Here is a 12,572-nt window from a genome sequence, read left to right as displayed (position 1 = left end):
GCACCCTTTAACAAAAATCTTCCTCTGCCTGTGTGCTCTGACTTCTCCTAAGGTAGTTTTACCCTTGACTTAGGCTTTCATTGACTGGTTTCTGAAAGCATGAAGTTTTACTTACTCATAACAAAATTTGCACTATGTCTAGTCTTAAAAATAGTCTAGTTCTATCACTCCACTTTATTTGGCAAATTTAGGGTGATTTTTCCTGTCTGTGTTTACTGCCAACATTCAGGTGCATCCCTTGTTACCAGGTATACCTGGTATAGAGAAAAATTGCTGATGTGGAAGAGATTCAGCACAGGATATAGCCACATGAGATTATTTAGACCAAAAAAATGCTTTCCTTATTAGCCAGCAACTGTTATTTATACATCTGCCCTGGCATTAGGAGTACCGACATGTCTATTAGATAAAATTTTGGTAGAATAACCTTTACCAAAGTTGCTTAAACACAGCAAAGCAGTTTTCAGGCTCTACAGAGTGGAAGACGGAAGGACATCCAATAGCACCAGGCGCTAGCCTTACCTATGAATCTTACAGTGAGAGTGCAGGTAGGCCAGCCCCTGCAAGGCACCGTGGGTGATGGCAGCAATCTCCACTTCCTGAAGTGGCTTCTTGTGAACTACAGAAATAATTCAAGAAAAACCGTAAAAAGGTCAGTGTGATCTTTTCCTGAGAAAGCGTTTTTAAAGAGAAGGAACTCCACCAGTTTTGCAAAATATAAGGTGAACATCATCTTCCTTGTACTAATTTCCTACAGCCTGACAGCCACTAGCAGCTCTGAGTCTATGCACAGCCTGTGCATGTATTTCACATCATAGGAAACTGTATTTTTCTTTACATTCCTGTTAGGGCCAACAGTTACTGTTAACACCAGGAGATGTGTCTGAGTGCAGCTTGCCAAATGTATTTGAAATGCTCATTTGGTCCTTCGCAAAGAAAACTTAATACTTTTTTTCCTCCAACAGCCAAAAAACAGGAAAATGAGGTGAGAAACAACAGCCACAAAGAGGTGTCCCCCAAAGTACACTCCTGTATCCCTAAACATGACCAGCCTGTGACTTGGCTGACTGTACCCTAGATACAAAAAAGATACAGCCCACAGCGTACTAGTTTTTACAAACTTTGGCTTAGATTCTCTATTCCTCTGCAGGTGCTGCTGTTCTAGTTTTGAGGTCACAAGTCTTTTGTCCTATAAAATAACCCGTAATTATTCCTACAAACTGCAAGTCAAGGACAAAGGCAATCCCTGCAGGTTTTTGTTACGGGTATTCAGAAAACAGGCAGCCTGCTTCAGTCATCAAGGTGGAACAAATTACAGGAACATAGCTATATACATTTACACCTTCATTTTACAATATATAAACGTGCATGCCAACCATACGTAGCACTGGCCTCCTGGGAAAGTCTCAGCTTACCCTTGGTATCACAAACACAGGCACTGTAGCTACGGAATGGAGTAGCATAGACAGACCGCCTCTACCATCTGCAAAATACCAGTCTGTGAGAAAACAGCCTCCCACTGTACTCAGAAGGGGCACTAGGAAAAAGAAAATCAAAGACTATATAAAACTTACCCTCTAGCAAATCTGAAGCTGATCCTAAACAGTACTCCATAACCAACTGCAAGAAAAAAAAGCATGCTCTTAAATTATAGGGTAGACGCTCACCCAAACAGTTACTACTTGAATGGCTAAGAAATAGTAGAAGCAAATAAAACCTGAAGTTGCAAGAAATGCAGCAAGTGATGAACAAAATAAAATGCTCCAAATATTCCAGCAATGCCAAGACATCTTTCATTGTTGTAAAGAAGGTTGAGGCACTGCAAAGACCGTGGGGAGATACTGTAGAGAGTGTTACATAATAATTGTTTAATCTGCATGAATACAGAGGCCTCCCTCAGAGAAGCAGGGATTTGTTCCAATATCCTAAATACCTATTCTCTTTAAATTACCTGGAACCTTCTTCAGAAGAAAGAGACTACAGGCAGCACGGGATGAATACTGCTGCATGTAAAGACACTTTGTGTATTCAATATTTGATTGCTGTACTATACGTTTTCTGCTCATGAAGACCTCTAAATGCCACATCATTCACTCACCCATGCTGTATGCTCTTTCAGGTAACAGCCCTTATACTCTATAGTGTTGGGGTGCTTCAGCTGTTGTAGAAACTTGACTTCTTTGATGATATCCTGCCACTTCTAGTAAAAAAAAAAAAAAAAAAAAAGAGCAAAAAAGCATAAATACATTTCTCTACTTCATCCCCTACATACTCTCATACACCACACATTGTAGGACAGTCTGAAAAGCAACCACAAAATTATTTTACAATGTGAAGACTTTACAATGTAAGACACTAACAATCTAGGTGTCATAGCTGCAAAAACACAGCTCTGTATCTGCTGTCTGGATCTCTATTGCTGCACTGAGACCCCCTCCCAAGCCTTATTTAAACAGACAGAGGAGTGCAAAAGTTGTGGGGGTTTTCCCTCATTTTAACTGCAATACATTTTACTTAAAGCATTGCTTCTGTTTTGCATATTGAACTGTCTGGTGGTCTCAACCTTGGTAACATCTGCCCCAAGAGACAACAGCACCTATAATACGTGCTAGAAGTAGTAGCAGTTAACTGTTCACCTTCCTTTTGTAAAGCAGCACAAAGCCACTGACATTCGGAAGACCATAGCACATGTGGGAGACCAACAGGTAAGCAAGGAAAAAATGAGTTGATAACATCCCTGCTTGCTCTTAAGGCAAAACACATTCTCCGGTGCACATCAATGCACCAATTCAATTGAACAGAGCCAATCCAAATTCAAGGCACCCCAACACAAAAGTAAGAGGAGCAACTAACAAGCAACAATTGAAATGAGACTGATATTCTGAATACAAGGTCTATGCAATCGTAGATTATAGATCCTGAACAGTGTTTCAAGCAGCTCCAAGTTTCAGTCCATGCCTCAGAGTGTTATGGTTGTGGTTCCAATAGTCAGTGTGCTCTTTATGCACTTACTACTGAAATTATTACCATGGTGAAATAACCACCATACAAGCATTCTGAATTGCCATTCATTTCCTTAAACTGAACTATTTATCAAAATTTGCATAAACTCATTTTCCTTCTACAAACCTCCATGCTTCCTATGGAAGCGAGCAACAGTTACCGCATTAAAAAGCTGGTCTGCTAGGGTCAAATAAAATATACAGCTAATTTCACTGTTCAGATTTGCATTATAGTTGCAACAACTTCTGCATGCAGAATTGGCTTTATTCACCTTACCTCATTCGTTTGCTTTCCACTATAGGACATTTTCTTGACTGCCACCACCTCATTAGTGTGGGAATTTGTAGCCTACAGCAGGGAGGAAAAAATAGATTGAAAAAAAGTTTCATTTTTTTTTCCCCTCCCCATGGTGAACTGTGCCTTTGGCAAATGTAAGCTTTTTTCTCTTTTATTTCACCCCTGCAAGCTCCTACATCTCCAGAGACATTTTCCTCATTTTAAGATTTACCAGACAACTATTATGATACTTTTTCCTGACTTCACCTACCTGTCCATATCCACTGTTCCTCCCTCAGCCCTTACTGTGCTTGTTGCCAAAAACCAAAGCCCAATATTGCACCTACTGAGAACATGCAAAATACAGTTGTATTGGAATTACAGTAAAAACAGTTTTAGATAAACCTTTGGAAAAATGTTTTCCAAAGAAAGAAGAGATATATCAAAACCTCTGTAATTTACAAAATCCCCATATAATATTGATATTCTTAAACAGCCATTTCAATTTCTAGTTTCAGGAGGATGCTTCTTTCTGGAATTTATCTCAATTTAAGAAAAGCAACCTTCCTTTTTCTGCACCAGATCTCAGTTTTGCAATGAATATTATTCAGTCATCAAAATTCTGCTTTTCAGCAGCCTGTATGACACAGGGATGGTGACTGGAGGCTGAAAACTCAAGTTTTAGGAAGAGCTCTACTTGCCTGGATTGGCACTGCCCTCATTTCTGCATGTTAAGGACAGAAAACTTGAAGGTTTTAGTCTTTAAAGAGTTGAAATCCCTGTACCTCCAACCATTTACCATTTTGGGGACAAAAAATTAATGACAGCTAAAAGCTTAGAATACAATAGAAGCTAAATGTGGTAAATCCTTCTTTCAACTGCTTGAGCGGATGAGTACTATACTTTCAAGTAATGTATTAATGAAAGACATTTCATGATGCAGTGACTTCAAAGAAAAAAGATGTTGGTGAACCAATAGAGCACAGGCATTACTAAAGGGAGTTGACACACTTATACTCTTCACAGCACACATTCCTCCTCAAATGAGTTAGAGAAAGCTGAAAACAAGTAACTTTTGGATAAGGCAAAGCCCTTCCTAATCACTCACTGTCCTGATTCAGCACATAAAAGATCAAGAGTATTTTACTCAAATGTATGAATTAATTCTGGCATTGTAAAGAAATTTCCAGGTATTCCAAGTATCTTCACATGAACATGGTATCTTTCATTTCAGCCTTAATTTTTTGCCAAATGGATCAATCCCATGTTCTCACAGTTATGTGTGAAGTTCTTGCTGTATCAAGCACCTGGGATCCTCCTGGCTGAAATAATTTAAAGAGCTGTACAAGCACACTCTCAGAAATATCCACTTGCTGGAAGTGGGTTTGGCCATACTTAGATCTTTAGTGAAAAGCTTGGCAGAAAACAAGCACATTTTGCTTGCAAAACCTCTTTCACGCTGCCCTCATCTGCTTTATCACTTTTCCTTATTTCTAGCATGGATATAAGTAGGTTGTTTTTGATGAAAACTATTCTTCTGAAGTGTCAAAGCAACTTAGTTGATTTCATGTCAAGTTAACATCAACTTTAAAACCTTGTGAGAAGTGGCATATTTTTTTCCTTAGCCTCCTGATATATGATGTATCATTTCTTTCAAGCAAGAAAAGGAATTTCAAATTATCTTGCCAAGCCTTGGCAATAGTACACTGGAAAACAAAACAGCTTGCAAAAATTGAGCTTAAACTGAAGTTTAAACTAGAATAATTATATCGATCCACAATAATAGAGACAAGATACAGATCAATGTATTTGCTGTTCCTAGTAATATCAGTACCAATTTAAATAAAAAGGGCAAAGAGATGCAGCCACAGCCTAACAATCCATGCCCTGCCCCTTTTTCTGTATCTAAAGTCTCTTCCCCATTCTTCTGGATGATTTAGAAAGCCCTGTTCCTTCTAAGTTTTTTGACCTATTCTCCTCTTTTGCTAGGAAGTATGTCAGAATCCCTGGAATCTTGCCACAACAATCCGAGATCTTGTTGTTGGCCCCTGCCTTACTCTAAGATGCACAAGAATCAAGATTTAAGACAGGCTACAAAAGCTTTTAAAAAGGAGGAAAACCAAAGCAAAGATGCACAGCATCCCTGTGTGGTAGGAAAAAGCTCTAGCATGATCCATACAACGCAGCATATAGCTGGAGGCCTTCCTTTGGTGAGCGGATGGATCCCAGGCCACTGTGCACTGAAAACTGCAAACAGGTGAGTTTCTGCTCATGACTTATGTACACAGCAAGACCAGGAAAAGACTCCAAAGAACAACTTACTGGATGACAAGTGCTTCATGCAATAGGAAGGAAAGCTTTAGTTCTAAACAGTGGCAAAGAAAAGTGGTGATGCATCTCATTACTATGTTACTACAGAAATATTACTACAGGCATGACTGCAATCCCATCAACCTCAGAAGATGCAGCTGCTGCTGGCAGGATATTGCAAGAAGCTACAGTCTGGCTAAACTCTCCAGTGTTTTTAAAGCACAGATCAGTTAAGTGAAGGAGGAAGAGAAGCATCGGCAAATCCTAAGTCTTTCACCTAACCATAGTGACATCTCAGTTGTAATCCTGCTTGGTAGGCTAGACCTCCTCCCGCAGAAGTATGAGGAACTTCTGAATACTGGAGCTAAATGATAAAGGTGGTACCTTCCCTACTTCATCTTTACCCTAAAGCATACCATGCATCCTTTCCCTTTGGTTTTGAAAAATAACTGGGTAGGACCTGCCTACTCCCATCTGAAAAAATGCTTGCTCTTCTTACAGAGTTGATCAACATGTATTCCAAGTTTTACAGCCTCATCCTCTTACACATGTAGTACATTTAACATTATACTTTCCCCAACTTGTCACTTACTCCAACATCTAAAAATGACTGTCCCACTGTTCCACATTATACCCTGTGGAATTATAGCATTCTCTCTCAAAACACACAAGTACTGCTTATCTGACACAAAGTATCAGGCTCTTCTCCTAACAGTAGTTCCACCAACACCTCCACCCCTTTAAACAACTATAAACAATGAATTGAAGTGCTTGCAAATAACTCATGCTAGCTACTGCTAGCTTCTGGAGTTACAGGTGTAAGGGTACTTATCTAAATGCTTTAATGTCTGATATTCAGAAATTCCAGTTCTAATGAACCTGATCTTCTGGAGTGGCAGGCCATGCAGCTTTAATGTATCTTTGATTTCTTCATACTGAATTCTATTTTAGTTTCATTGATACCATCTGGATTATAATTATTTCCAAATCCAGTATTTCGGATTTAGCTTTGTTTGATACTAATTGTAAAACCACTATTCTTCTTGTTTTCCAGATTAAATTCTCTTGACTGTATCAATAACGCAACACATCCTTCCCACTTGAATTCCTATTCCTCTTAGGACTTTCTCTTTGCTTTTGCCATGTAAAGATTTGCTATTGCAGATAGTATGTTAAGAGATGAACGTAGGGACAAGGAGGATGACAAAACAGAATGATATTTCAAAGAACTCTCTACCTCCTAAATTATCAGAGCAGCAGACAAGCAAATCATTCAAAAGCCTGAATGAGATTTGATGTGACTTCCACCCAAGCAGACACAACACCAACTCATTAACAAAGTAGCTTTTAACTCCAAATGCATTTTCAATTAATTAATTCATTAGATTTGCAATGATTTACAAGCATATGAATGCTTTGTAGAGTATCTTGAAATTACAGTTTGGCAAACTGTTTAAATTCAGCTTTCAGCATCAGACAGCATGAGATACTATATACCTAACCTGGATGGCTGAACGCACTATTATGACTAGTCAACTGCTACTATAAAGATACAGCTGTAACAGTAAAGAGCTCAGGAGTGCTCTGGAAACAGTTATTTTTGAGATGTTATGAGAAAGCTAATACAGAGCACTAAGAGCTCAAAGGATGCTCTTTTACAAATGCTGAAAGTCTCTAAAATGTCATTTTAAATGGTTCTGTTTTTCAAAAAGGAGGTAAAAAACTATACTTACGAAGTAAACTGCTCCAAAACTTCCATGTCCAATTTCATGTAAACCCACAAATATTTCTTCAGGATCATCTTTGTAGAACAGGTCAGCTATTTCTGGGTCCTTTGGCACCCCTTTGCGCATGTTGAACAGTATTATGAACTAGTTCGCGCTTTCAATTCCCAATCAATTTCTTCCTTCATCGACAAAGTAGTTTGTAGACAGCATTCAGCACCTGGTGAAAAAGTTTCTTTAATCTGTTTCCTTTACACTTCTTCTCTGACAGCAAAATAAGAGGAAACACTTTCAGGAGCAATAGACTTCACTATTGTTTCCTTCAGCTAATTCTTTTCAATTATTAGTCCAATTTAGATATAGAGATTAAAACGCATTCAGAGTACAACAGCTCATTTATCTCACACAGGAAGCAAGTGCTGCAGTTACGCTGAAGTCCACTTGAAGACAAGAGCCCTGTTGCTATGCAAAACATCCTGTGATATGAGTTTGTTATTGCTGGTCTCCTACTGTGTCCGTTTTTAGACCATCACTGTTATTCCTCCTACTTTTCTCTGCTGTTTGCTTTGTTTCTCTACTCCCACTTGCCAGCTGGTGGTAGTAGAAAAGTTAGATTCTATTCCACAGAAACACTTCACAATCATATGATTTTTATTTTTTTTATTTATTTATTCACAGCTATAAGACAGCTAACGCTACTGGATTGGGATGGCTCCCAGGTCACAGACTTATTGCATTTGGAAGACCCTAGATTCCATCACGTAAGGCAGATCTTTACCTCCTTAACATCTTTCTTTAGCATAAGCATATAATTAGAACAGAACTGAGCTGCATTTAAACGGTTTCCAGTGTTCATCCCCAAAGTTTTATTTATGTAAGGGGGGAAAATAAACAAAGAAAAAATAAGTTCAGGAAGTTTCACGCTTCCTATCAAAACATCCTGAAAAATCTGCATTGGTACATCAGACACCGGTGCACAACACAATGACAGATGCCTTTACTCATCTGCTTTTGACTTCTGAAACCCAGTAGATTATCTGCAGGTGAATCAACTGGAACAGCTTCTAACAACAGTCTGGAGCACATCTAAAAAGTTCTTCCAGATACATAGTTCAGCACCTCATTTATTGAGACCACATCTTCTCTGTGCATAAAAGAAAAATACTTCTGCAAACATGCACTAAAATGTTCAGCCTACCTCATGATGTAAACAAGTGTAACATTTAAAGAGAGACCATCTGAAATTCAGCAATCAGATAAAATCAAAACTAAAACACACATAAAAGGCTTTAGGTTTCATACTGCAAGCGCCATCCAGACAGAATGATGAAAGCAGAGCAGAATTTTGGTCTGATGCTGAGACAGTGTCCTTGGCTCAGGATAAAGTAATGGAGCAACAAGCACAATAAACAGTGGTTCATTAGAGGTGCAAAGTACTCTGCTGGAGCATACCTGGGTAACTGTGGCACAAAGCATGCTCTGTGGCTCAGATTCCTTTCAGCAGCATTGTCCTGTGCTCTTGTCTCCCCAGACTCTATGCACTCTCTTATTCTGCAAAGGAAAACAAATATCAGTATTTAGAAAAAGTATTTTAAGTTTTATACCTTACTCTAATACACAAAAATACTACATCTAAAAAACACCACCGACTAGCAGGGCACCATTTGAAAGTGTAGTTAAAATGAGTACTGGCTATGAATGCTAATGGTAAAGATACGCACTTCTTGTGTGGACTATATCACTGTAAGAGAAGAAACCAGGAAAAGTGGTTAAATGCCAAGTTCTTTGAGTTTTTATAAAGACACTTAACCCTGCAGGGGCATAGGTGAAGCATGGAAGTTTGCTCTTCGAGTACACTTTTTAGATTGCCTATAAAAAGGACAAAGCTCACAAAGCTGTCTATTACTTAGCTCAGTATGTTGTACCTGATGACATACAAGACTTCAAAGTCAGTCCTAGGCATTAATAAGACAAACGTTGTCAGATTCCACCAGGGAGAGACTAAGCAATGAAAAGATGAAAAAGCAGGGCAATCACTCAGACCCATCAGCTGAAGTCAGGTCTAGGTTGCTCACAGTTAAGGATGCAACTCACTGCAGTCGCTCATTCCTACCGGCGTAGCAACACTCCCGGACAGCCACAGCTGTCCTCTCTCTCAGCGGGGTCACACACAGAGAGCTTGAAATCAGCTCGCCCTCATAGAAAAGGTTATCTTGTAGCCACTTCCACAGCGGAAATGCTTCCAAGTACAGCACACTGCAATAGTTATATGGCCAAAGTTTGAATTAATATGCACCTGAATTAATGACAAGCAAACTAACTCATCTTTGCATTTATTGGGGGGGGGGGGGGAAGAGCAGATATCCTCCCAGTAGTAGCTAACCTTACCAAAACATGGTATTTTTGTCTACTGTTTTCAACACAGTGCAATACTATCGAGCTGTTAAAAAGATACATTTGAAGAGCTCCAGAAAAAGGTTCTGCAACTGAGTTTAAAAAAAAATATAAAAATATCAGGTGTAAACAAAAGCTAGATTAATTAAATGGTTATCAATTCTCAGCTGATTGGCCTCACCCAAAGGTGCTGTATTTACTACATGCCTGCAGACAGGGACGAAGAATGCAGTATTTCAGGTCTGGCATTCTTCAGCCAGGTGAAAAATCAGTTTGCCTTTAGAACAATAAAAATAAGCCAATGAAGAAAACAATTTAGCCATCTGTAGCCGAATGAATTTCTCTGCCATAAATAAAGGCTGTGCAGCTCTAATATTCAAGGATGAATTAGTATTTAAAATGGGAAACTAAATGTCAATATATAAAGTTAAGCCCCAAGTAATAATGTCATTCTCCAATTAGGACAGACATTCATAGTGAGGTGTACAATAAGAAAATATTCTCAGCAGGACTATTATTTTCTAGTAGCGATTATCAGAAAAACTTATGATGGAAAGTGTATTGAGTAATTTGAATCCTGTTGATCTGAGCATGATACCAACTGCTCCATATATGCCTGCAGTGCCTCTTGGTACAAACCCCAAGAATCCTCTGCACAACGACATTACAGCACGAGACATGCGATTCAGGCATGGGACAGCACAAACCAGAAAAAGATACAAATCATACTGCTTTGAGGTAAGCTGGCAAGGTCACAAATTCTCAATATTAGAACTCTCTTCTAGATACATGAAGACTGAAATAAAGATGGTTTAAACAATGGCAGAGCATTCTTGGAATTGAATGCAATCACTAGGGAAAAAAAAAGTTCAAGCTATGGTCAACTTAAGCAAGTTCCTTCAGTTAAACTACCGAATTAACACATCAAGAAACCTTTTCTACTAGAAGCCTGATTTCTACTTTTCATCCTCCAAATAACACACCTAAAGCAGCACTTGAGACTCTGCATGTTCTGAAGATCACAAATGAAAACAGCATTAGTCACACTGGTGGTGGCTTACAGAAGTGACAAGTGACTCAAGATTTTCAGAGTTTGGGAGATCAGCATTTTGTTCAGCCAAGGCCATTTGGCGATGCCTCAAACTGCCTACCTAGAAATTAAAGCTTTCAATCAACAGCTACTAGTGAAAAATCCCTGTCTTGGATGAAAAACTTCTTGTGCTCCATTTCTGAAATACTGTAAGGGGCTAGAAAAATAGGATGAATTCTTGAGAGCAAACTCAGCATCAGAAATAATACTAAGAAAAATATTTAAAAGATTCTCTGAGAAATAATTCTCTAATGAAGATTACAGAACATATTATGAAAACCAGAAAGAAAACTAGTTTTTAAAAGGCCTACAACTATTCCAGCGACAGCTGGGGAAAACAGTGTTATGTTGGACATATCTATATGGCAGTGACTCTGTTTCCGTCACGTCACAGGCAGAGGAAAGTAAAATCACTGGTTACTTTAAAATCCAGGTCTTTGTGGGAAATGCACCAGGCAACTTGTGGCCTGCCCAGCACAGAAGTGCCCAAAGCAATGGTGAAATGCTGCAGAACTGCACTGAAAACTACAAGTGCAAGATGATTATGTTCTTAAATCAATGAAGCAACCCTGCTTAGAGCAGTTCGCTGTACTACTCCCCTCCTCTCCCACCCTTCAAACACAAAAGCCTAGGAACACAATCCAGCCAAAGTAAACCCCTCCGGATGGAGTGGGTTGTTATTGCTGTAGTTCTGGCCCATTGCCATTTTATCATAGTGTTTCAAGGATTTTCTACTCCTCACTTACACTAAATGACACAATATCCTGGCGTTTTAGTGGCTGAGGCAAGACAACAGCAGGTCTTATCATGGAGTTTCACCAGAAAATGATGGCAGAGAATATCTGAACAGTCAGGCCAGGAAGTAGATAGCAGCATGCTACTGCCTAAGAACAAGGAATGGTAAATTAGTGATGCATCCTGTGGGCTACTCATAGACTGGACCCTGCATAACGCTCAACAAGTCTCACTACTACAGCAAACAAAGTGTTTTTATTCTCCCACCAGTTTAAAGAAAAGCAAAGTGCCCTCAATCATAAGCAACCCTCACATTCAAAAACCATGCGTTACTGCTTTTGCTACATATGTTTGCACAAAAATTTTCTTGCTACCAACTACAATCTCCAGGTGAGAACCGGTTATATACACTGATAACAACAGAAAAAACCTCAGTACAGAGGAAGCAACAGAACACAACTGGAAGTGCCTTTCAAAAGTGCTCAACTACCCACATTTCCCAATATTCCATGGATCTAAAATTACGTCCACGTATAAGATGACAGTTATACTTGAGAACTCAAATATTACAACTGCTAATGAGATGTCTTCGCAGAGCATGGCATCAGAAAATTCAAGATATTTACTTCTTTGTCATGTTCACTAAACAACTGGCAACCTGCCCAGCATCCTCAGTTCACAGTGCATCCAATACACACAGCAGTTCCCACACTCTACAAGCATCTCTGTTTCACTCCCATAAAGTGTAAGGGTATGGCTTGTAAAACACAGCTTGACTTGTGTCTCACAACACTACAGGCCTGTTTCAAATGTGTACAGGAATACACAAAATTAGTTTTAGTTCCCAACTACACCATGGTACTTCCCAAAACAAGGACAGTTTTCCAGTTCAAGAAGAAAAACAAACTACAGGGAACGAGGTGGAACAGCAGCAGATTCCACTCATAGGAGGGCACAGCAGTGACACAGCTCGTGCGTTCATTTTTAGATTAATATTTTCGGGAGGAAAATTTTACACCAGAATTCTCTTCCCAAGAATG

General features: G+C 39.1%; 1 protein-coding gene across 3 annotated transcripts in view; it reads right to left on the bottom strand.

Moving 5' to 3' along the window:
- The window catches only part of TAOK3 (TAO kinase 3), a 92,985-nt gene that overhangs the window by 42,894 nt on the left and 37,519 nt on the right, over positions 1–12,572 (bottom strand). For all 3 annotated transcript variants that reach the window (XM_055706046.1, XM_055706033.1, XM_055706039.1), the window contains 6 exons: positions 8,766–8,864; positions 7,323–7,533; positions 3,280–3,351; positions 2,099–2,200; positions 1,575–1,620; positions 523–619 (listed from right to left, as the gene is read on the bottom strand). In XM_055706046.1, coding sequence (XP_055562021.1) covers positions 523–619; positions 1,575–1,620; positions 2,099–2,200; positions 3,280–3,351; positions 7,323–7,442 — 437 coding nt within the window. In that variant the 5' untranslated portion in view covers positions 7,443–7,533; positions 8,766–8,864. The remainder of the gene's footprint in view (positions 1–522; positions 620–1,574; positions 1,621–2,098; positions 2,201–3,279; positions 3,352–7,322; positions 7,534–8,765; positions 8,865–12,572) is intronic.

The sequence above is a fragment of the Falco cherrug genome, chromosome 1 (assembly GCF_023634085.1).
Source record: "Falco cherrug isolate bFalChe1 chromosome 1, bFalChe1.pri, whole genome shotgun sequence".
In the NCBI taxonomy this organism is placed as follows: domain Eukaryota; kingdom Metazoa; phylum Chordata; class Aves; order Falconiformes; family Falconidae; genus Falco; species Falco cherrug.
This window is presented reverse-complemented; position numbering and strand designations above follow the sequence as displayed.